General features: G+C 41.2%; 2 protein-coding genes across 4 annotated transcripts in view; one reads left to right on the top strand and one right to left on the bottom strand.

Annotated features, from left to right (window-relative positions):
- Positions 1-4,918, bottom strand: part of GRIP1 (glutamate receptor interacting protein 1) — a 661,959-nt gene extending 657,041 nt beyond the window's left edge. For 2 of the 3 annotated variants that reach the window (XM_073900694.1, XM_073900697.1), the window contains exon 1: positions 4,732-4,918. In XM_073900694.1, coding sequence (XP_073756795.1) covers positions 4,732-4,789 — 58 coding nt within the window. In that variant the 5' untranslated portion in view covers positions 4,790-4,918. The remainder of the gene's footprint in view (positions 1-4,731) is intronic. The other variant, XM_073900696.1, reaches the window with a different exon arrangement.
- On the top strand, positions 4,788-18,691 carry LOC141374070 (uncharacterized). Its single transcript, XM_073900294.1, has 3 exons — positions 4,788-5,754; positions 16,751-16,881; positions 18,419-18,691. Exon 1 carries the CDS (start codon positions 4,788-4,790, stop codon positions 5,682-5,684), a length of 897 nt encoding a protein of 298 aa, XP_073756395.1. The 3' UTR covers positions 5,685-5,754; positions 16,751-16,881; positions 18,419-18,691.
- The last annotated feature ends 3,136 nt before the right edge of the window (positions 18,692-21,827 follow it).

The following is a 21,827-nucleotide window of genomic DNA, read 5'->3' as shown; positions in this document are numbered from 1 at the left end:
TTCAAACCCAGGGTTTGTTTTTGCATTTGAATATTGTTCTCTTAGACATGTTACTTTGTATTACTATACTTTTGTATTTTGTATTACTAAACTGCCATTATAATTTAAGTGAAAATAAGCTGATCAGATCCTAAATGCCTTAAACCATCAGCCATCATGCAACATTTACTATAACAGCTATAATTCAATTCTCAATATGATATTCAATTATCAATACCCTTTACCAGCTTAAGTTGATACTTCTTTTTCTTGGTGAAAAAAACCAATCAGGTTACTGCAGAAGAAAGCATTATCTGAAGCCCCTTTGTTTGGCTACTGGGCCTTCTGATAGATAGCTAGGCTGAGAGTTCAGATGGATAGCTTTAATTAAATAAAATGTTGGCAAAAGAGCAAATGCACAATGGCTATTAACGATACAGTAGTTTCCCAGGTCATAGCAGTGAGGAAAAATACCTAATTCTTGTTAATTCTTGCCTTCATGGCAAATACTCTTTGAAAAGAAGGAAAACTATGGAATTATATATATCAAATCTTTGGTGGAAAAGCCATTCTCTTAAATGACTATCTTTAAGTGTAGTCAAATAATTCTCCTTAAAAATATGTTGACATTTTAATCCTTATTGTTAGAGTTAATAAACCTATCTGGTCAGATTGTCAAAAGCCCAAAATATACTTTGGAAGCTTTGTCTCACTATATATAACTAAAACTCTTCTGATGAATTCCTGATGAAAGAATTAGTGTCAGTTTATTAGGTCCAAAAAAATCCATGTTTTATCTATGTGTGTGTGTGTGTGTGTGTATGTATGTGTACATATATAATGCTAAAAATTTCATCTCAAGAAATGTAACTTAACTTCTTTTTTTGCATTATCTCTTTAGAAACTGGTACCCTAAGGCTTGGCTTTTTTAACTTTAGGCATTTTTTTTTTCATCCTGTGAGTATCAGTTTCTTCATCTGTCAGGTGAAATAATAATACCTACCTTACAAGCATGTGGTAAGACTTATACCAAATAATGCATGTGAAGTGTCCAACACCATGCCCAACGCATAGGAGACTCTCCATGCATTTTGATTTCTTCTCTTTTCCCCACAGCACTCCCTAGTCAAAAGTCAAATTTCAAACTGGAATTTTTGATAAGGAGGTTGTGTAGAATAGGGTCACCAGATCTCCTTGAGGTGTGGAAAATGAAACGGACCAAAGATATAATAAAGGCACGCTACTTAAGTCCCCGTGCTTTCTCATAGATATTTTATAAAACCTAAATTCTTTGTATCTAAAGAGATCCAAATACTCTCAGTCAACAAAACAGAAGCAAAACCCCAGACATGATAATTTCTACAGAAGTCCAAAGGAAAGTTCTCAAGTTTACTTGTATACCTCCAAAACTTAAGAACAGAAACACAAGGAGAAAGGGAGCTATACAAAATGCATACATTTTCCCCTGGTGAATACACACACGAACATGTACTAACCAAAGCCACGGAAATCAGAAGGGAAGCTACAAGGCAAAGGAAGCATCATTAATTACTGAGATTTTCCTTAACAGCTCTATTTCTATTACACATGATAAACTAATAAGCAGATTAAAACAACTAATACATTACTTAATTTAATTCAAGTGGGATATTAAACAGTTTACAGAATAATTTCTGTTCTCCTAAAACATTTACCCAAAAGTGCATTAGGTGACTTCTAAATGGATTGGGTTTATCAGCTCAAGCAGAAAATCAGGGGAAGGGGAAGACAGAGAAATGTGTCCTGAATTTTAATAGTATGTCATTGTATGTGGGTGAATCTTAACATGTCATTTGGAAGTGACTGCATTAACTGCAACAACCCATATATTATAATTTCTCGGCTAAGCATTGCATGCAGTAGCAATAGTTCACTCAATATCATCTTGACAGAAGCCTTCAAGATGAACCCAAGTTATGAATGGTGTGTAGGTATGGCATGAAATTATACAGATTGGCCAACTCTCTCTTTGTATGTGATAATACTAAGAAGGCAGTTTCCCTAAATCTTTGAGTTGAGATTAGCATTTTTTTAAAAAGAATAATGCTAAGAAATGCTTGTTCAAATATGTGGTCCTTAATGAAGTTAGCAGTCTGTATTAATTTGCATTAAGTTTCATGAAGAGATTTCGCTAAACAAAATCTACATGAAAAAATGTTATGCTAGAGTGGCCTCCATAATGGGTTTTAGAATGTTTAAATGTAAATTGCAGTGGGGGGGAGGGGAATGTGGAAAAAGCAATGGTTATATGAGCACAACCAACCTTAGAATTTAATGATAAGACATTAGAAATTGGAATTTTAGCCAATGTTATCCCTAGACAAAATTTAAAATGTATTTATTCCCTCTATGTTCATTATTTTCCTGACCAACCTGATAGTTCAATATTTTTGTTTATATTTAACAAGAACAAATTGAAAACTATTTTATCATTTAAAGTTATAAATTCCAAGGGGAAAAAAAACTAAATTCAAGCTGATTACAAATGCAAATAGAAAACATTGCTCATTACAATAACAGTCACCCAAAAAAATAAGCCAATTACAAGCAGTGTCCTTTGACATATGCATTAAAAATCAGGCAGGCAGCTCAGTTAATTTAAGTATGTATGCTTATATGTGCACATATACACACACAACTGGAACACAAACACCAGGTAGGAAATTTTAAAAGAAACAAACCACATACATTTGTGCATCCCCAACGAATCAGGACCTCAAAAAGAAATGCAACAATCAAATTGGAAACAATACTAATTAGAGAAGCATCACATAATATAAGCAAGAAGAAATCCTTAAGGTGTAAAAAGACACCAAGTGACAAACATCCCTGCTTCTCCTATTGGAAAAGATAAAGTAGAATACCCAATTTCTGACTCAGATTTTTATATTCTGGAGGAAATTCAGTCTTATCTCCACCAAGCAGATTAGGTGATCATCTTTCAAAGTTACCATATATTTCTAAAAGACATAGAAGTACATTTTGTCACAATCCAAAAATTTACCCATTTCAGCATTCAGATAAAACTTGCTGGCAGTACTGCAATGTTTTTTTAGCAAACAGAACCATTTAGTACCAAGTTCATCGTGACACTGAGTTGATAGGACAGATACTCCATGCTTGACTGAATGCTTTCATTTAGTGCTTTTACCTGGTTATAAATTATTGGTACCACTATTTGCAACTTTTAAGATATGATTTACTAAAGGGAAAAGCAGGGCATTTCTAAAGCAGGGGTGCCTTTTGAGTGGGTAAACATAAGGTCCCCTGCCAGAAAGAGTGCTGGAAAATGAATGCACATATCTAATAAGGAAGTGGTTTAAAAGGGATGAATTCCCTGAGTCATTAAACAGGATATAAACCAAAGACAGGTTGTGCCACCTAGAGAAAAACTGGAAATCGTACATTGGCTCTTCAGTAGTAAGCATTATTTCAAAAGCCTGAAACTTTTGGCATGCCCAATAACCAAATCACCCTCCATACCATCCCATCAAGCTGCTGAAATTTAAGCTCCCCTAACAACTCTGCCTTCTCCAGACACCAGATTTGCCTCCCACCCACACAGCACCGTTTAACCTCAGCACCGACTGTTGCCACTGCCCATGCGGACCCAGCATCCTGAAACACATCCAATTCTAAAGCGTTTTCCTCGAAGCCAGGGCCGGCAGGGGTGGGAGGAGCAGGGGAATAAACCCTGGGGGCCCTTGCCAGCCAGGGTCCCTCTGGATGCTAGCACAGCCACGGCGCACACCTCTTTAGCCCCGGGGGTGGGGGGGAGGGCTGTATAGGAAATTCTGGTGCACTCAGTACATCATATCCAGGTTACCGAGCTGAACTCCCTGGCCAACCTCAGCACAATCCAAACAGCATGGAATGACCTCAACAGAACCAAGCCTTTGAGGTGCAAAGGGCCTTCAACTTTCCTCTCCTCAAGTCACTTAGAAGCAACGTGCCCAGCACACTTTGTCAGGCAGAAGCACAAAAGGTCTACAAGCAACCCGGCATGGACAGCGGCCTTTACAAAAGAAAAGAGTAATTATGAAAAGCCCGCAGTCCTGCGGTATTAACTTGACAGCGGGGACTGCGCTAGGGCATAACTCATCTCCCAGGCATCACTCCCAGCCCCAGACCCTCAGCCTAGGGACAGCATTCTCCCTCCTCCCCTCCCCCTCCGGAGACCTGCGGCAGCGCCCACATCCCGCCCCCCAGCTCTTCCTCCTCCTGCTCCTCCTCCTCACTAAATCTCCAGCAACTTTGGGCACCGAAGCACCATCGAAGCCCAGCCAGAGGCGGGGACACCGCGAAGGCGGCCGCGGGAGAAGGAAAGTTTGAAAAGTCACTTAAAACACTGCAGGACCCCCCACCAGCACCCACCCCGTAGACCGGCGCTCGGGCCCGGCTCCACGTGCGAGCGGGCCCTGGAGAAGCTAGAGTACCCCCTACGTACCCCCCCCAAAAACCCTTCCCCAAGCGAAAAGTTCCCTGCTGCTGCACCCCCCCCCTTTCCCCTTCTCCCCCCCCCCCCCCCCAAAGAAATCTCTTCCAGTTCGCAAGGCGCCGCCTCTATCCGCCCGCGGCCCCGGAGGGCGCGGCGCCCCTCCCCCGTCGGCCGGTGGACAGGTCGGGGGGAGCTGGGGGAGAGGGAGGCACCGGGGGCGGCCCCTGGCCCGGACCCCCCTTCCCTGCCTTCCCCCGCCCCGTCGCCTCACTCACCTCTCTCCTGCTCTTCCGCCTGCAAGCAGATGGGGATATTCTTCTTCCAGCCCGGCATGGTGTCCGCTCCCTGTGCTCGCTCTCGGGCTCGCTCTTCCTCGCTCGCTCGCCCCCTCTCTCCGGGACTCGCCGCGCCTCCTCGCTCGCCCTCTCGGGCCGGCCGCTGCGCGCTCGGGGCTGCTCAGCGGGGCTGGGGCGCCGAGGCGGCTCCCGGGCACATCGAGGCGGCGCCGCGCGCCCCGCGCTCGCCTCAAACTCGCCGGCGGCTCCGGGTGGCGGCGGCGGGGCCGGGCGGGCCGGGCCGGGCTGTCTGGGCTGCAGCAGCGGCCGCCGCAGCGTGGACAGGAGACCGGGCCGGGCCGGGGGGCGGGGGACGCGTGCAGGCCGAGAGCTGGGGACTGCGGAGCCCCCGGGAGGTGGGCGCCGGCGGGAGGGGTGGGCTCGCGCCGCCGCCTCCTGCCCCTCCTCCTCCTTCTTCTTCTTCCCCTTCCTTGTCTCTCCGCCACCAGCAGGTGGGACTCGGAGCCGCCGCCGCCGCCGCACAAAGCTCCGCCGGCGGCAGGACTGAGGCTGCGGGCTCCCGGGACGCCTCTCCGCGGAGCCTCCCCCGAGACGCGCGCGAGGCTGAGCGGGCACGGAGGGGGCGCGCGCGCTCACACCCTCCGCGCCCCGGGCGGCCGGCCTGCGAGGCGCGCCCGGCCCGCCAGGTACCGAACTGGCACCGAGCCGCGGGTGCGGAGCCCACGCCGCTCCGCCGCGGCCGCCACTTCCTCCCTCCCCAAACCCAAACCGGAGGCTCCAGCGGCTTAGTCAACGACCTCGATGAAGTAGGGGGCAGTGTCCTTCCCTCTAGTCCCTCCTCCTCCTCGCCGCTCTCCCCCGCCCTGGCCGTCGCCCCCTCCCCCGAGTTGAGACTTCGCAGCCAGGGATTCGCTAACTTCGCCCTCAACTAAGGGAAATAGCAACTTTCGGGATGGCCAGCGCTGGTTCCAGAAATACGTCTTCTGATGGAGTGGGAAGGGCGTGAGTGGAGAACCTCTTTTGTTTTAAATGAAGCAGGGAGACCTTGGCTAAGTGAATATTTAATCGCGTCTTCAAGTATAAGAAGGGTTTTATGATCAGGTTTTATGATTAGTTTCTTTCCCTTGTCATAGGCTCATAGAATGTCGGTGGAAGAATGGATGTGGGGGAGGGGGACAGCTTTTCTGTAGCCTGGAAGATTCTGCCCTGACATGGGGGGGGGGGGGGCTTGCTTGTGATTTCAAAAGGATAATGCTAGGAAGGGCTCCTGACAGTCTTCCAGATGACACTTGGCAACTGTCTGCCCTGTGGGGTTATGACATCCATCTGCCTCAAAGATGGGGGCCTGGCTAGAGCATACCTATGTCTTCACCTGCTGAGTGTCTGGTGTGGACTGAAGAATTTCGCGCCTGAGGCTGTAACTACTGGTTCCCAGTTGTTGGGGACCGACCACTGCACTGTTATGACTCTCTCTGTCCTGCAGTTTATTTTGGCCTCTGAAGGAATTGCAGTTTCTCTCCCAAACTGAGGACATTGGTTCTTGCCAGCTTCTCCCGCTCTTCTCTTGGAAACATAATCACACAGCCAGAGAAATACAGTAATTACAAAAAACAGAAAGATAGGATTTTTTTTTCCTTGCCACTGCATAATCAGTCTTATCAGGCTGGGATGTTTGCTCCTGCCGCTGTCCCTTGGATGGGTGGCCAGCTGTCATTCCAGAACTGTCCAGCTGCCAAAGACAAGTGGCAGTCTCTCCTAAGGCAAGGAGAGGCCCAGGCCCAGGAGCTTCAAAGGTAAAGGAATTGAGGGCTGAAGAGAGGGCAGAGTCAAGTCATCCCAGGGGGTTATCAATAGAAATCCAGTCTGAGCTGCTCAAATCTTCTTTCCAGACTCTTTGAGAAGTAAAATCCAGAAAATCAATATGAATGTCACACCTGTTACTCTTAAATGGTTCACCCTCCATCCTGAAATAAAGAAGACTGCTTGATACTTTCCTCTTGTATTAATCTTATTTCAGGATCTGGTCCCACCAATCTTATGTAGAGAAAGGCATTTGTCATTGATTTGATTCCCCCAAAGGAACAGGGCAAACCCAGCTATAACCAGGATAGCTGGTATATGTACATAGGCAAAGACCTAGGTTGTGACAACATAGAAATGACCACAACATTGGTTATACTTCTTTTTGTTTTAAAGGCATCTTATATAGCATTTTATATATATGTGGTTGTTCTAACAAGCATAACCTAGAAGACCTGTACACTAGGGTGTGGATTGAATCGTACTCATATAATTACATCACAGTCAGTGGTGCAATTGTCCTCCTAAGATGAGTGACAGATTATAGTTGATAAGAAATTCCAGCTCACAACTGTTAAAATGATAGTATTTTAACTCAGGGAGACAAAATTCCTACTATGTGTTAGACTCTAGGCTAAGGTTAGAGATACAAGAAGAAAATTATAGTTTAGTAGTGGAAGATCAATTTAATACATAGGGTAGATATTATTTACAGATTCTACAACTGAGACTGGTAAAAAAAAAACTCTTAAGGATGGATTCATATCTATCCCACCTCAAGGTACTTATTGTCCAAACAGTTGTTCATCAATATTCAGTGTCTGGTATCATCTCTATATGTACATGTAAGTCATCAGTTAGGCTCTAAGCTCTGTCAGGGATAAATATGGCTTATCTCTTTGCATCCCCAGATCCAGGGACAGTAAGCGCTTGTCAGTCAAGGTTGATGATGATGGTATTTAACCTCACTTGGGCTATGTCTAGCACATCACCCCACACCCCCTAATGAATCCTTTTCATGACACTATGAGATCACTTGCTAATATCAAACCAGAAAAAAAAAAAAACTAAATCATTTAAAACTTAGTTCCATTGCCTGAAGTCACCTCATATTCCAAGCATTATATATAAAATTCTATTCCAAGGAAATTGTAGTGCTATTGGGAACTTCATGAGGAAGATATCTACCAGCCAGTAGGATATGAGCTACAGTATTTTTCTCCTTCATCAAATTTGAAAATCAATGCCTCTTAAAGACTCCAACTACAATGCAATGTCTGTTTCTAGACATCAGTTCACTTACATTAAGAATTTGTGGGAATGCCTGGCTGGCTCAGTCGGTAGAGCATGTGACTCTTAATCTCAGAGTCTTGAGTTCAAGCCCCCCTACTTTAAAAAAAGAACTTGTGCTCTTTTGTTGAGCATAAATTTGTCCAACCAAGTTATCTGTGCAGTTTGAATGGTTTTACAGTCTGGGTTTACAGAATTCGGTTTATTTTTTTCAAAGATTTTATCTGTTTATTTATTGAGAGAGAGGGTGCATGCATGCACAAGCAGAGGGGTGGGCAGAGGGAGAGAGAGAATCCCCAGCAGACTCCACACTGAGGGAGCCCAATGCCGGGCTTGATCCCCCGAACCCCGAGATCATGACATGAGCTGAAACCAAGAGCCAGACGCTTAAGCGACTGAGCCACCTGGGCTCCCCCAGAATTCAGTTTAATTTAATTGTTTTACTTTAACTAGTTAGTGTGCATAGTTGATTATAGAGGCCATAGGACCCATTTCTAACCGTGGTCTCAGTTTATCTACTCTTCTATTTGTCATCTTCAAAATAAAATGAAGAAAAAACATGTTCTCTTACTACTAGTACCTCCCTCCCCTGATAGAAAAAGAGCAAAAAACCTGAAAACCCAAACCTTTAATTTTAGTGTTTGATCACCTTTTCAAGCTTACATGGATCCACCCAGGCTGTTAAAGAATTGAAAGTGTGTGTGATAGAGAGAGCAGCTACCCTTTCATTTCCTTTGTGCTCTGACAAGTGAGCTACCAGTCTTCTGGGCCTTCGCTCTAACAGAGTGTTATGACTTCTTGGGACTGAATTTCATGAGTTTGAGGAGTCCTCTGGGAGATATAAAATCCCAGCTGTTATTTTGGATTTGCTCCAGGGCCTAAAAACATCCACAATATATTTTTTTTTAATCGTGCATTGACTTTTACGAACACACACCCTGCATACTAAGCAGACACCTGAAAGTTTCAACCCCGCTACCAAAAACCAGCACTTCTTTTCTATTGCATGCAGTGAATTCGAAAACTCTTTTAACACCTGATAGGCACTTCTAGCGGGTACCCATGGAGTCTTTTAGATGTTAACTCACTTTTAGCTGCAAAACCTTTTTTAAACCTTTAATATGAAAGAAGAAGCTTCCTTGGATAGTTTATCTTCTTGGGGGAAGAAAAGAGCAGAAAGCAAACAGAATGAATCCAAGTGTTTTTTACTTTAAAATCTTCAGTTAGGGGAACATAACTGGGGAAAGGGAAAACATGGAAGAAGCTCTAACATGAATAATTTAAGTAAGGCATGTGTGAAAGCAAAAAAAGGGGGGGGTGGGAGAGAGAGAGTTCATCTAAGAAAAACAGAGTATGTTTTAAAATGACAAAATAGTTGGAGTCAGAGAGACAACATTGGTTTTTATGTTTCAGTTTGACTGGGCTACTGAGTGCCCAGATACTTTAGTCAAACATTACTCTAGGCATTTCTGGGAGGGTGTTTTTGGATGAGACTAACATTTAAATCAGTAGAACTGAGTAAAGCAGATTGCTCTCCCTAATGTGGGTGGCTCTCATCCAACCAGTTGAAGGTCTGAATAGAACAAAAAGGCTGACTCTTCTGGGAGTGAGAGAGAATTCCTCCTGCTTGGCTGCCTTTGAACCAGGACATCAGCTTTCTCCTGCATTTGGACTTAAACCGAAACATCACCTCACCCTGTGTCTCAAGGCTGCCAGCCTTTTAACAGGAACCACACCACTGGATCCCCTGGGTCTCAGGCCTCGGGACTCAGACTGGAACTGAAAGAGCAGCTCTCCTGGGTGACCAGCCTGCTGACTGCAAATTGTGGGACTTGTCAGCCTCCATAATCACATGAGCCATGTCAGTAGAACAAAGCTCTTGATACACACATGGCCTACTGGTTCTGTTTCTCCTAGAAACCTGACGAATACAGAGACCTATTCAAACCCTGCCTTCACCACACACTAACTTTATAACTCTGGACAATTTATTTAACCTCATTCTGTGTTCCCCCTTATTTGAAATATAATACCTATATGAAGATATATGAGCTGATATAGATAAGGCCCTTAGCACAATACCGGACCTGTGGTTAATTATAGTCGGAAAATATATGAATGCATTGGGAAAAGAATAATATATATACATATATATATGTATATATATATATATATATACATATATATATATATATACACACACACACACAGCAGTCTCTTGGGTTTCTTGGGCCAGGCCTCAAAAAATACAAGAACTCCCTAAAACTGTATGCAAAATTGTGTATGTATGTTTATGACTCTCCCCTCCCCACCCCCCAGACACATGCACATACACACTTGGGGATACAAGAAAGTCTGTACTCTTCATTAAGTTCTCAAGGGAATGCCTCATCCAAAAAGAGAATAAAAGTCCCTGATAAGAATGAAAAGAAGACTCCATAATATATAATTAATTTTTGGTTTTGCTCAATAAAAGTATTAATCCAAAAGAGATTTACCTTCCTAAATTAGCTTTAAGAGTACTGGCACTCAAAGTTCCAACTTTCTCCTTCCCTTTGCATTCAAAGTCTGCAAAGTCATCTATACTGCTGACACCCAAGTTTTCAACTCTGATTCATTCCTAAACTAACTGCAATTTCTCTCTGTAAAAGGCATTATCATCATTTCAGGCCCCTGGGGCGAAAATCTGAGGAACATTTTGACTCAATCCCAAATCCCCAGTTGGTTACCAAGTTCTTTCAAGTCTACCTTTGAAATTATTCTGGAATCTGTCTCCTTCCTTTCCATGAAATTTGCCCTGATTCGTGCCTTTATGATCCCTCACCCGGGCAATACCAATAGCCTCCTTTGGATTCACTTTTTCAGCCTCTCCTTACTCCAAACCTCACCACCATCAACCTTGTTATGTAGAAACATAACAGGTAAATGTTATGTTGTCTTAGTAAAATGATGACAAGTTATCTTTCTTCTGTCTCAAATCTTCCAACAATTCCTCATACTTACTTCATTTGTCTTCAGCTACAACTGCTCCCCACAAATGCCTACCCTTCCTTCCCTCCCTCACTCATTGAACTGCCCCAAGACCCCCTTGAACTCCCTCTACCTTTCACTATTTTCATGCCCTAAACATATCATACACTTCCAAATATATAACTTTGCTCATTAAAGCCAAAACAGGTTGAGTGCCTGAGGCTAGGAGAAGTTGTCTCAGAACTAATAGGTATTGCAGTCAGAATTTGAATCCAGGGGTGTTGGATTCTAGAGTATATTGTTCCACCTCATGCTAACCCATCCATTTTTATTTCTATCACAGACCATACTGTTTCCATCTTTCAAGCCCAATTCATATCCTCCCTCTTCTTTGCATGTTGATCTCTCTCATCTCCCCAACCCCCTGCACTACCATATCTTCTTGTTTATAGTATTTTGTTGCAACTAATGTGTAAGTCTGACCTATCCTATTACACTCTAAGTTTTTATAGGAAAGCATGTGCTAAACAAGCCAATACTGAAGTAAAATATTTTAGGCTCAAATCCATCTGTATGATCCTGGACAATCAAATGCTTCTTCCTGCTTTGTTTCCCCATCTATAAAATACAGATATTAGTAAGACCGATCTCATATCATTGTGGAGTGGATCATATGTATTAATGGACATTAAGCACTAAGACTCGTGCCTGGCACACAAGAAGAATCTAATAGATTTTACATATTATTATCACAGGGCCAGGAAGGTGTCGTATGCTTCTTGGCATTGCCACAGGCATCAAGCATATTGCATGTTATAGTGTGTACTCAATGGAAGTTTGCTGAAAGGATGAATATTAAGAACGATTTTCATTTTTCTGAATAAATATCCAATGATCATGAAGACATGGCCCATAAATATGTTAGTGACATGATTTTACCTAGCTTATTTCAACAAGGCTTGACAATGCTTCATAAAGAAACATTTTAGGTCAGGATAGAGAGCAGTGATTTTTATTAGTAGTATTAATATTAGTATTATGAACAAGAACAAAAATGACTAATTGAATAGAGTTCTAGACATAAATAAGTATTTCATCAAGAAAATTAAAAGAGATGGTTCCTACCTTCATAAAAAAAAGTTTCTAATAATGAATTCAGGTTTAGCCCCTTGAGTATCTAAAAAATTAGAGCAGTGAAGTGATTAAGGAAGCCGACTTCAGAGGGAAAATTAAGGTAGCTAGCTACCTTTAATATAGATTGGCTAAGCAATGACTAAGAGCTTTCTGGTTGAGATTCATAGGATCAGTAAAAGTGTACATACTAAAAAGGGAAAGGAATTATTTACCATGTTGGCAGGTGATAAATAAAAATAAAGGAAGAAATGAAAGGAAAGAGTAGGTTGGTCAAGAGGCAAGATTTAACCTGTATGTACTGTCGGCGAATAGTGAAAACCATTGGTCAGGTAACACTGTGCGCCCACGTATACCACTGGTTAGCATATAGATTGATACAACCATTTTTGAAAGCAATTTGGCAATATATAGGAAGCATACCATTTTACCTAGTTATGCTATTTTTAGAACTCTCAAGGCAGTTATCAAAGATGTAGGCAAAGGTTTTACTCGAAGATGTTTGGCACATCTTTATTTATGATGGCAAAAAATTGAAAAGGTCCTAAATGTCCAATAATAGGGAATTGTTTACATAAATGATACCAACTTTTGTAAAGCCCTTAAATATCATGAATTTAAAAGGCAACAGTAAATTCTCCTGATACAAAGTTCAGGAGAAAAAAAAAAGGGGGGTTCATATGCGATATTTCATAGATTCTAAGGTGCACAGTTTTTCATATTTTTACATATCTAAATCATATTTCTTATAGTTTCACCTATATTAAAACTTGCAGATGGGGAAATCAGCTTCAAGGCAAGTTCTGGAGACAATAGCAGAATACTTTCAAGAAATGCTGCATCACCAACACTTTAGTGAAGACAGAAGATAGCTGCAGTAAAACACACACCCTGAAAAATCTGAATCACAGAGTCAATCAGAAGAGTTGAAGTTTGAATATGAAAAAATTTTAGGAATACCTAACCAATTAGTGTCACTTAATTTTTATTTATATAAACAAGTATAAGATAATAATTCTAAATGGTTAGGCATTGTGTCATAGTATTGGCAGTTTTTTTTTTCTTGTTTCCTCATAGTACATAAAATAATGGTAGGTGTTAATATAGATGACCTACTAGATTAATGAAAAACAATATATATATAGTATGAATCCAATTTTTTTAGGAGGGAAGAGATACATCAAAATATGTTCCATCTGGGTATTAACATTATCTATGAACTTCATTCTCTTTTTTCATACATTTTTATATTTTTCAATTTTTCTAAAAAGCAGTATTGTATTTTTAATTGGAAAATCTAAGTAAATATTGTTTTTAAAAACAAGAGTGAAAACAAATGTTTGAAGACTTGAGACTTTTTTTCCCCCAACTACTCTGGAGTTAGAATATCTATCAGCAATTGTGAAGTAAAAGGCTAAGAAATTGAATTTGAGAAGTTTGAGTTTCATTCTTGCTTCTGCCAGCCTAGCTATTTGTGAGTGATTTGAGTTTTCAAGAATTTTCTTCATATTCCCATGTGTAAAAAATACACAATAATGCTCACTCTCCTACTTCAAAGTAACGGTAAGTGAACATCTGGGATGAAATAAATAAATTATATCATAATTGTAGGGAGTCCCAGCAAAGAGCATGAACAAAACATTTTGTGAAGACAAATCTGTCTCCCCTTTAACTTATCACTAAGCAGCATTCATTTCTACATAGCTGTGGGGCCCAACCCAGCCAACCTATTGAAATCCCAGGAACACCAACCTCAGAGCAGTTTCTGTCTGATGTACCAAAAGATTAAAAAAAAAAAAAGTCCCTTCAGGACTTGTAAGCTTATTTATTTTTACAGCCTGAAACAGCATTGAACACAAAGTGCCTGACACATATGTATTATGCATGTATGAGCATTTGTTTATATTCTCTTTGACTTTAAAAAATCTGTTCAATGAGCCTTTTTATTCCACACTTATTATATATGATGTTTCATTAAGATCCATGGGTAGAGTCACTCCTGGTTTATATTTACATTATTTAAGCACTACAGAGATATTTGCTACTGGTTATGTAAATAGAAAATAACTTACGAGATTTATGATGTGATTTTCCTTCTTGCACACGGTGACTGGATTGCCTCCTGATTTTTATTTATGCCCTGAATGATAATCAGCACCTTCCATTTGCCCCCCCACATAGTAGCTTAAGCTTGAAGAAACTATGTGGCTGGAAATGAAGGTGCGGGAGAAATAACTGCACTAATTTCAGAATGACAATAGCTCGCTCCTCCTCGAAGCCCTGAGGCAGGTCAGCTTCCAAGAAGAAATACCGACCCACCTTTCTATAAACGGGAAACAGGAAGTGCTTCCTAGAAGCTACCCTCACACTAGGAAACCAGAAAAGACCTGTACTCCTGAAATGCCGAGGGATGATTAACAGGTGGACCAAGGAATTACTTCAAAGTTTTAATAAACAATGGGCTAGATGAGCAACGAGAACTGTGACCACTGATGGTCACAGCCACCCTGAAATCTAACAGGAAGTAGGCCAAATCGCAAATTAGTCTGTTTAATGGTTGTGTGTAAGAGAAAGTGCCTCCTCCTTGTGAAGGAACTGTAGCAGATCCGGTCTCGTGAAAAGAGGAAATTTTGTAAACCAGTTAGACGCCTCAAAACAACTTTCCTAAATTCACCAAGTTATTAAATGAGATTTACATTATAACCCAAGTGAAAAAGGAAATAAAGACAGAAGAAGAACGAAAAAGCCTGCACAGCCCCCAGGTGAAACACTGTCATGGCATTGTCTCTGGATCACAGAAAATGTCCTCAGGCCCAAAACAAAGTGAATTTTGTCAAGCAATCAACATCACTGCACTGTTACTCCAGCAAAGTACAGTCCATATTCTTCTAATGAAATGGGCTTGGATGTCCTATCAGCCTGTAATTTAGTCCTATTTGTAACTCATTTCACAATTCCAATGACTGTTTTATCTTCTTAGTCATATTCGGAGCAGTGTGAAAGAGATTGGACTTTTTTTTTCCTTTAAATTTTTTTATTGTTATGCTAATCACCATACATTACATCATTAGTTTTGGATGTAGTGTTCCATGATTCATTGTTTGTGTATAACACCCAGTGCTCCACGCAGAACGTGCCCTCTTTTGTACCCATCACCAGGCTGACCCATCCCCCCACCCCCCTCCCCTCTAGAACCCTCCGTTTGTCTTTCAGAGTCCATCGTCTCTCCTGGTTTGTCTCCCCCTCCACTTTGAGGGTGGCCCACAGCCTTTTCAAATCCTGACCCTTCTTATTTTTTTTAAAGATTTTATTTATTTATTTGAGAGAGAGAATGAGATAGAGAGCGCATGAGAGGGGGGAGGGAATGAGATAGAGAGAGAGCGCATGAGAGGGGGGAAGGAATGAGATAGAGAGAGAGTGCATGAGAGGGGGGAGGGAATGAGAGAGAGAGCGCGCATGAGAGGGGGGAGGGTCCGAGGGAGAAGCGGACTCCCCGCCGCACAATGGAGCCCGATGCGGGACTTGATCCCGGGACTCCAGGATCATGACCTGAGCCGAAGGCAGTCGCACAACCGACTGAGCCACCCAGGCGCCCCAAATCCTGGCCCTTCTTAGTATCATCCTCTTTTCCATCATTGCTCCTGGTTCTCATCCTCCAGGGAGCTGTCCACGTTGTCCCTTCCAGACGGACACCTGCCCACCTCCCCTCCACCATCCCCGCTCTGCACCTGTCTCCACCCCTGTAATCTCTGCTGTCTCAGTGACGTCACTAATCTGATAAACGAATCCAGGCTACTGTCCTGTTGGTCACTATTGTGCAAATGAAAGCATGGTAGCTCCCTCACCTCTTTCCCTTCCAGAAATTTTTACTGTGGCCCTTTTAAAGAACGCCTCGTGTCCTAGAGGTGGTGTTGGCCGTGGGGATTCGAGGTAAGATACGGACCTGTGGGAGAAAGTACGGCAGCCCTTTTTGTTATTCTTCAAATCACAACACAGAGGAATGGTGTCCCGGGGTAGTAGCTGATGCATTTGATTATTATGTTACGGATGATTCTGCAACAGTTCTGGTTAGAGCTGCTGTGGACCCAGGATTCGGTTAGACCCTAGAAAAATGCCATGTAAAGGGACTTGCATTTCCATGTGTATAATAAAGGTTAAAACGTTTGAACTCTCTATTTAATTGGTGTATATTTAAACTTTTCTTGCCATGGTAAAAGAAAGCCTTTTTGGCATTAAACTGCTACTGTGTAGATCCTGAATATCTGAAAAATTCATTAAAATAGCACTTTAATTTTGACAGAGTTGAACTACTGGGAAAATTAATTGATTGTTTCTCACTTGAGCTTTGGAGAAGCCATTAAGGTTTTTATGGTTTATGGAAAATTGAGAATTGAAGTACACTAAAATCAATATGCTATCCGATGTACAGAGAAAATGGCACTTCAGATGAAAGAAAGCATAAACAACTCCTCGGAGCCCTTTCTTTCTTTCTCCTGATTCGACAAGTGTATTTACAGAGAGCTTCTATATTTACTTGTATTCAAAGTCCTTAGTCAGTCATTTCATTGTGATGCACATTGTGAGGACAGAATAATGAGGTCTGAGAGATGAACCACCGCATTTTAGAATCTGTTCTTTCCTGGTAATTTCAAAAAAATATTAAGGACATAAAACAAAACACCAAACATATTCATCTAGGTCTGTGTGTTTCATAATAACTTTTAACAAGAAATTAGTAATTGGGCTTACATGTTAGGGGCAATGGAAAATACTTCTGTGTTCTGTATTGTGCTTGCATGTATCCTAGAGAAAACCATCACGCCTTGAGGAAATAATGGACAATGAATTGGGTCCTGGCGGATGCCACCAGCAAGATTTAGGAGCTCATCCGGTCAGATTAAACGAGGCTAAGGAGAGGGGAAAGAAAAGAAAGGACTGGTAAGAGAAAAGATCACTGTGCAATTTGTCTTTAACCTTCTATGTCCCCTCTGATATACACACCAATAATCCTGGGGAGATTTGGCCTTGTTCAGTTTTTGCAAACACTGAATAGATTGGGGATTTTAAGAATAGCCACTTCTGCATTTATTTACTCCCACCACCTCTATTCCAGAAAGAGATATTTTCCTTTTTGAGCGTTCATTCATTGCTGCTCCTAAACTCCTTCAGCCTCAGACTGACCCTTTCCTTCCTCGGGTGGTCAAAATCACTTCCAATTCCCCATCCTCCTAACACAGTTACATCCGTGAGGCATGCAATATGGGGAGACTAGTAGGAGCGGGTTAGCGATAAAATATTTGCTAGCATAAGCCTTATCTTAGAAACACCAAGTAAATAAAGTAGCCTTATATAGGTAGCAGGTTGGTCATCTTGGGTATCCCTGCATTCTTGAAAAACGGGATGATTGGCCAGTAAGAATTTACTCTAGACCAGGCATTTGGGGCAATTAAGCGGTTGCACAAGGAAACAAGGGTGTGCCCATTAAGTTTGCATTTGATACTTGATATGGTCACTAGTCACTCTCTGTAGTTTCAGACTTTATTCAAAGGAGCTAATCATTGTTTCCTTCATTTGGGAAATTAATAATCCCTAAGGATATGCCATGAATAGAGAAACTCTTTAAAGTCTCCCTTTTAAATTATATTTTAAACTTCTTTCTTCTGCAGCTTTGTTAACAAAGTCTATGGAAAACTTATTAATTCATTAAGAAATAAGTGCCCACCCAAACCAGGGCGGGATGCCAGTTCACCTCCCAATTGTCAGGTTGGTGTGCAGTTCTTTACCTGGTCTTTACGCTGCCAACTTGTGAGTGACTAATCCCTGCCTTCTTCTTCGCCCACAGTCAGTTCATCCTATTATATGTTCCTATGATAGGCATCTCTGAACATGTTCTAACAACTTGTTCAGAGGAAGGCTTTCAGTTGGAATGGAAGACTAGAAATTTTTCCTACTTCAAGGGGCACTCATAAGAATATAATTTATTAAGCTATATCTACTAAACCAAGAGTAAGGGTTTCTTGTTCATGATTATACTATACCTATAGATTTATCGAGATACCAAAAGGGAAAAAATTTTTTTTCAAAAGACTCACTATAGCATACATTTTTTTAAAGGGGGAAAATTGTTAAAGAAAGTATAGTTGGGGTCAGGAGATTTAAGTGTTATTACGGCTTTTCCACCTGTTCTGTTCAAGATCCCAATCATTTGACATATGTACCCCACAGTGCACTTTTCTGAGCAATAATTCTTTTTTTCTTCCTCTAAATTTAATCCTACAGGCTGTGAGACCTGCAGTGTTATTCTTTTTTCTACTACTGAGATTACAGTTCCCACTCCTAGAAAGAGAATCTTTGGGTCAAGTCATGGTCTCATGAAGTCCACATTGAAACATACCTGGGGTGTGCCACACATTAACTCATTAGTATCAATCATGACATGATCCAGGATTGATTTATTGCATTTTTCACCGAACAGCAACCGGTCAGCAGGTAAAAATTGCCAGGAGACTGGAGAGACAGCAGAAACCAGACCTGGAGCTGTTCTTCAGTAGGCAAACTTACAATGAAGGGCTGGAGAAGGTTCCTGAAGATGCAGCAGGAGGACGCCGCCCAACAGGGGAGTGCAGAATCAGCTAATATTGAAAGGGCCTTACAGCGACTAACCCCATTCCTCACAATTCTTCTGAGGCTACTGTTTTCCAATCAGTTCTTTAAATAAAATATTCGAAGTCTGCGGCAAAAAGGACAAAATATTATTAGCTACAACTTTACAACATCTCTGTTTTTTTTTTAAGCTCTATTTACAAGTTTGGAATTGCATTAATTTTTTTAAATTTTATTTTATTATGTTAATCACCATACATTACATCATTAGTTTTTGATGTAGTGTTCCATGATTCATTGTTTGCGTATAACACCCAGTGCTCCATTCAGTACTTGCCCTCTTTAATACCCATCACCAGGCTAACCCATCCCCCACCCCCTCCCCTCTAGAACCCTCAGTTTGTTTCTCAGAGTCCATAGTCTCTCATGATTCGTCTCCCCCTCCAATTTCCCCCCCTTCACTTTTCCCTTCCTGCTATCTTTTTTTTTTTTTAAACATATAATGTATTATTTGTTTCAGAGGTACAGGTCTGTGATTCATCAGTCTTACACAACTCACAGAGCTCACCATAGCACATACCCCCCCCAGTGTCCATCACCCAGCCACCCCATCCCTCCCACCCCCCCACCACTCCAGCAACCCTCAGTTTGTTTCCTGGTATACACACACACACACACACACACACACACACAGGAATATTATGCAGCCATCAAAAAAAGGAATCTTGCCATTTGCAATGATGTGGATGGAACTAGTGGGTATTATGCTAAGCGAAATAAGTCAGTCAGAGAAAGACATATATCATATGATCTCACTGGTATGAGGAATTCTTAATCTCCGGAATTGCATTGAATTCTGTTATCAATTTATCAGTAGACTGTCGGACTTTTAATCTGATAAAAATCATTGGCATTTACGAGGCCCCACATCATGCTGAAAAATCTGCAACCTGATCTTTCTTGGTACTCTCTGATGTCACTGATGAGTAGGCTTTATATTCATGGGCTCCTTTAAAGTACAGACAGTCACAAAGACGGGAAACACTTCAAACATGATCAGGTAAATTTAAGGGATCAAGGACAACTGATAGCCACATCACTCCTTTGCCATATGAAATCCTTTCCCACAACAGTTCATCGTTAATTTTTTTTAATTGGAAAAACTTAAAGTTGAGGAATAGAACCACGTTGAATGTGTAAACCTGGAGAAAAGAATAGCATAGCGGTTAACAGCATAGAATGCAACAGAACTGCATTGGAATTCCAGCCCCCTTACTTACTATCTGTGTGAACTTGAGCAACTCTATTGAGCCTCAGTTTATCTGTCTGGAAAATGGGAATAATAATAGTACTTCACGGAACATTATAAGTTCTGCATAAGTTAGCTGCTACTCACTTTTTAAAATTAAATACTGTTCTACCAGAAGTTACTTCTGTGATATAAAGATTTGATACATTATAATTATAGATCAGTTACCACTAAAATTTCTAAACAAATAAATTGTAATCAAGGAACCGTAATCAAGGTATTTAGTGCTGGGACAGGAGCTTTATGAATACAAAAGATATATAAGCCCTAGTCTTTTCCCTGAAGTCATATACCTCAAAGTTAGGGAGACAAGACTAATTTAGGACTATGTAATTGCTAGTAAACATATGCAGTCTTAGTAAATAAAACATTACAGTATTTATTTACAAGCTCAGTTTGGGTGCAGATTATTATGATATCACATATAACATAGTCCTTAGTCTTCCAGTACCTCAAGACAATGATATATAGTGATAAAGTAGAGTACTAACCAATGAAATAAATTCAGAAGTTGCAGTGAAACAGTAACCCATTCACTTTTCCATTTCCTGAATTTACCTTCATTGCAAGGGCCAGTACCATTCTGGTCTCTGCAATGGGTATTATACAGCTCTCCTTATAGTGCAGTGAATACAGACTGAAAGGGGTGGGCTCATTTCCATGCTTTGTGTATCAGCTAAATCCTCATTGCTGGATGGAGACCCAAGAAGCACAGCCAGGATAGGGAAAGGTGATTCTGCTAGCCAATCAGGGTTCAAATGTGCAACTGGACCAAAGGTCATGCTCTACTCCTCCAAGGTAGGCAACAGAAAACTATTTCCAATACCCCTCTTCCTTACACATTCCTCAGACTAAACATTGCTACACGATGATACTCAATATCTATTTAGCAGTGATTATGACTACAGTAAAACAACAACAGACATCGGGAAAGGGGTCTTCCAGGCTTTACTGGCATCTAGAACTACCTGGAGATGTCACACTATTCCTAAAGTGAAGAGGGAAAGGAGGTGATAGAACTGAGATGCGGACACAGGCTTGCTTCGATGCAAACATTTTCTTTCTTCCAAAATGAAGGCTAGAATTGCCTGACTCGAGGAGGCACTGCCTGGGAGTTATTTGTTTCATGGTTCAAAAGTTTGTTTACTGCGCTTTTTTCTGATAATGATCTGAAAGTCAGTTTTGCTTTAGAATGAATGGCAAGTCTAACTTGAATTTTTTATTATTTGAGCTGTACTGCAAGAGGTCAAAAATGACCATATCACTGATCCATGGAAAAACACAGAGCTGTTTTCTGTAAAATCGCTAACCTTATCTCCAGTTTAAAGTAAACTTTCAGGAACACACACACACACACACACACACACACACACACACACACACACACCCCTACACATTTTGATTCTCTCCACAAAAGTAAAGAAGGTGGGCAGTTTAAAACAATCAATTCTTATCTAAATTGGGTCAGTCAATTTTTACACACCTTTTTTTTTTACTTTAACCAAGAGTGTGACAATCATTCCTAAGAGCAAACAATTTCTAATGAGTGCTAGCTCCTTTGGTTAGAACAGTGTTGGGAGGTGGGTAGTGGTTACAGAGTAACTCAGGTCTTCGGAAGAAGTGCCACTAGAATAATAAGACATGTTTTCAAGCCTGGCTGGAGTTTATGTAACTATTTTGTAATCCTATCTTCTACAGATATGTCATATCTTCTTTAAGAGATTTCGTATCCAAATATGAATTTAGATGTGAAAACTACTTCTAAATTATTGGCTATTGGCGTTTAATATCCCCATGATGTAGATAAAATATATTATGATTTCTATTAAAATAAGAACAGTGAGGCATTCAGAATCTTATTTCTATTTGTTTTTTTTTAAGATTTATTTATTTGAGAGAGCATGTGCTAGCGTGGGGGGAGGGGCAAAGGGGGAGAATCTTGAAACAGACTCCCCACTGAGCGGGAAGCCCA

The sequence above is a fragment of the Callorhinus ursinus genome, unplaced genomic scaffold, assembly GCF_003265705.2.
Source record: "Callorhinus ursinus isolate GAN/ISIS: 27379988/994484 unplaced genomic scaffold, GSC_fseal_2.0 scaffold14, whole genome shotgun sequence".
Classification (NCBI taxonomy): domain Eukaryota; kingdom Metazoa; phylum Chordata; class Mammalia; order Carnivora; family Otariidae; genus Callorhinus; species Callorhinus ursinus.
The sequence above is the reverse complement of the archived record's forward strand: the minus strand, read 5'-3'. Positions and strand labels throughout refer to the sequence as shown.

Excerpts from the sequence above, each read along its gene's own strand:
- LOC141374070 (XM_073900294.1), top strand. The coding sequence starts at position 4,788 with ATGGTGTCCGCTCCCTGTGCTCGCTCTCGGGCTCGCTCTTCCTCGCTC.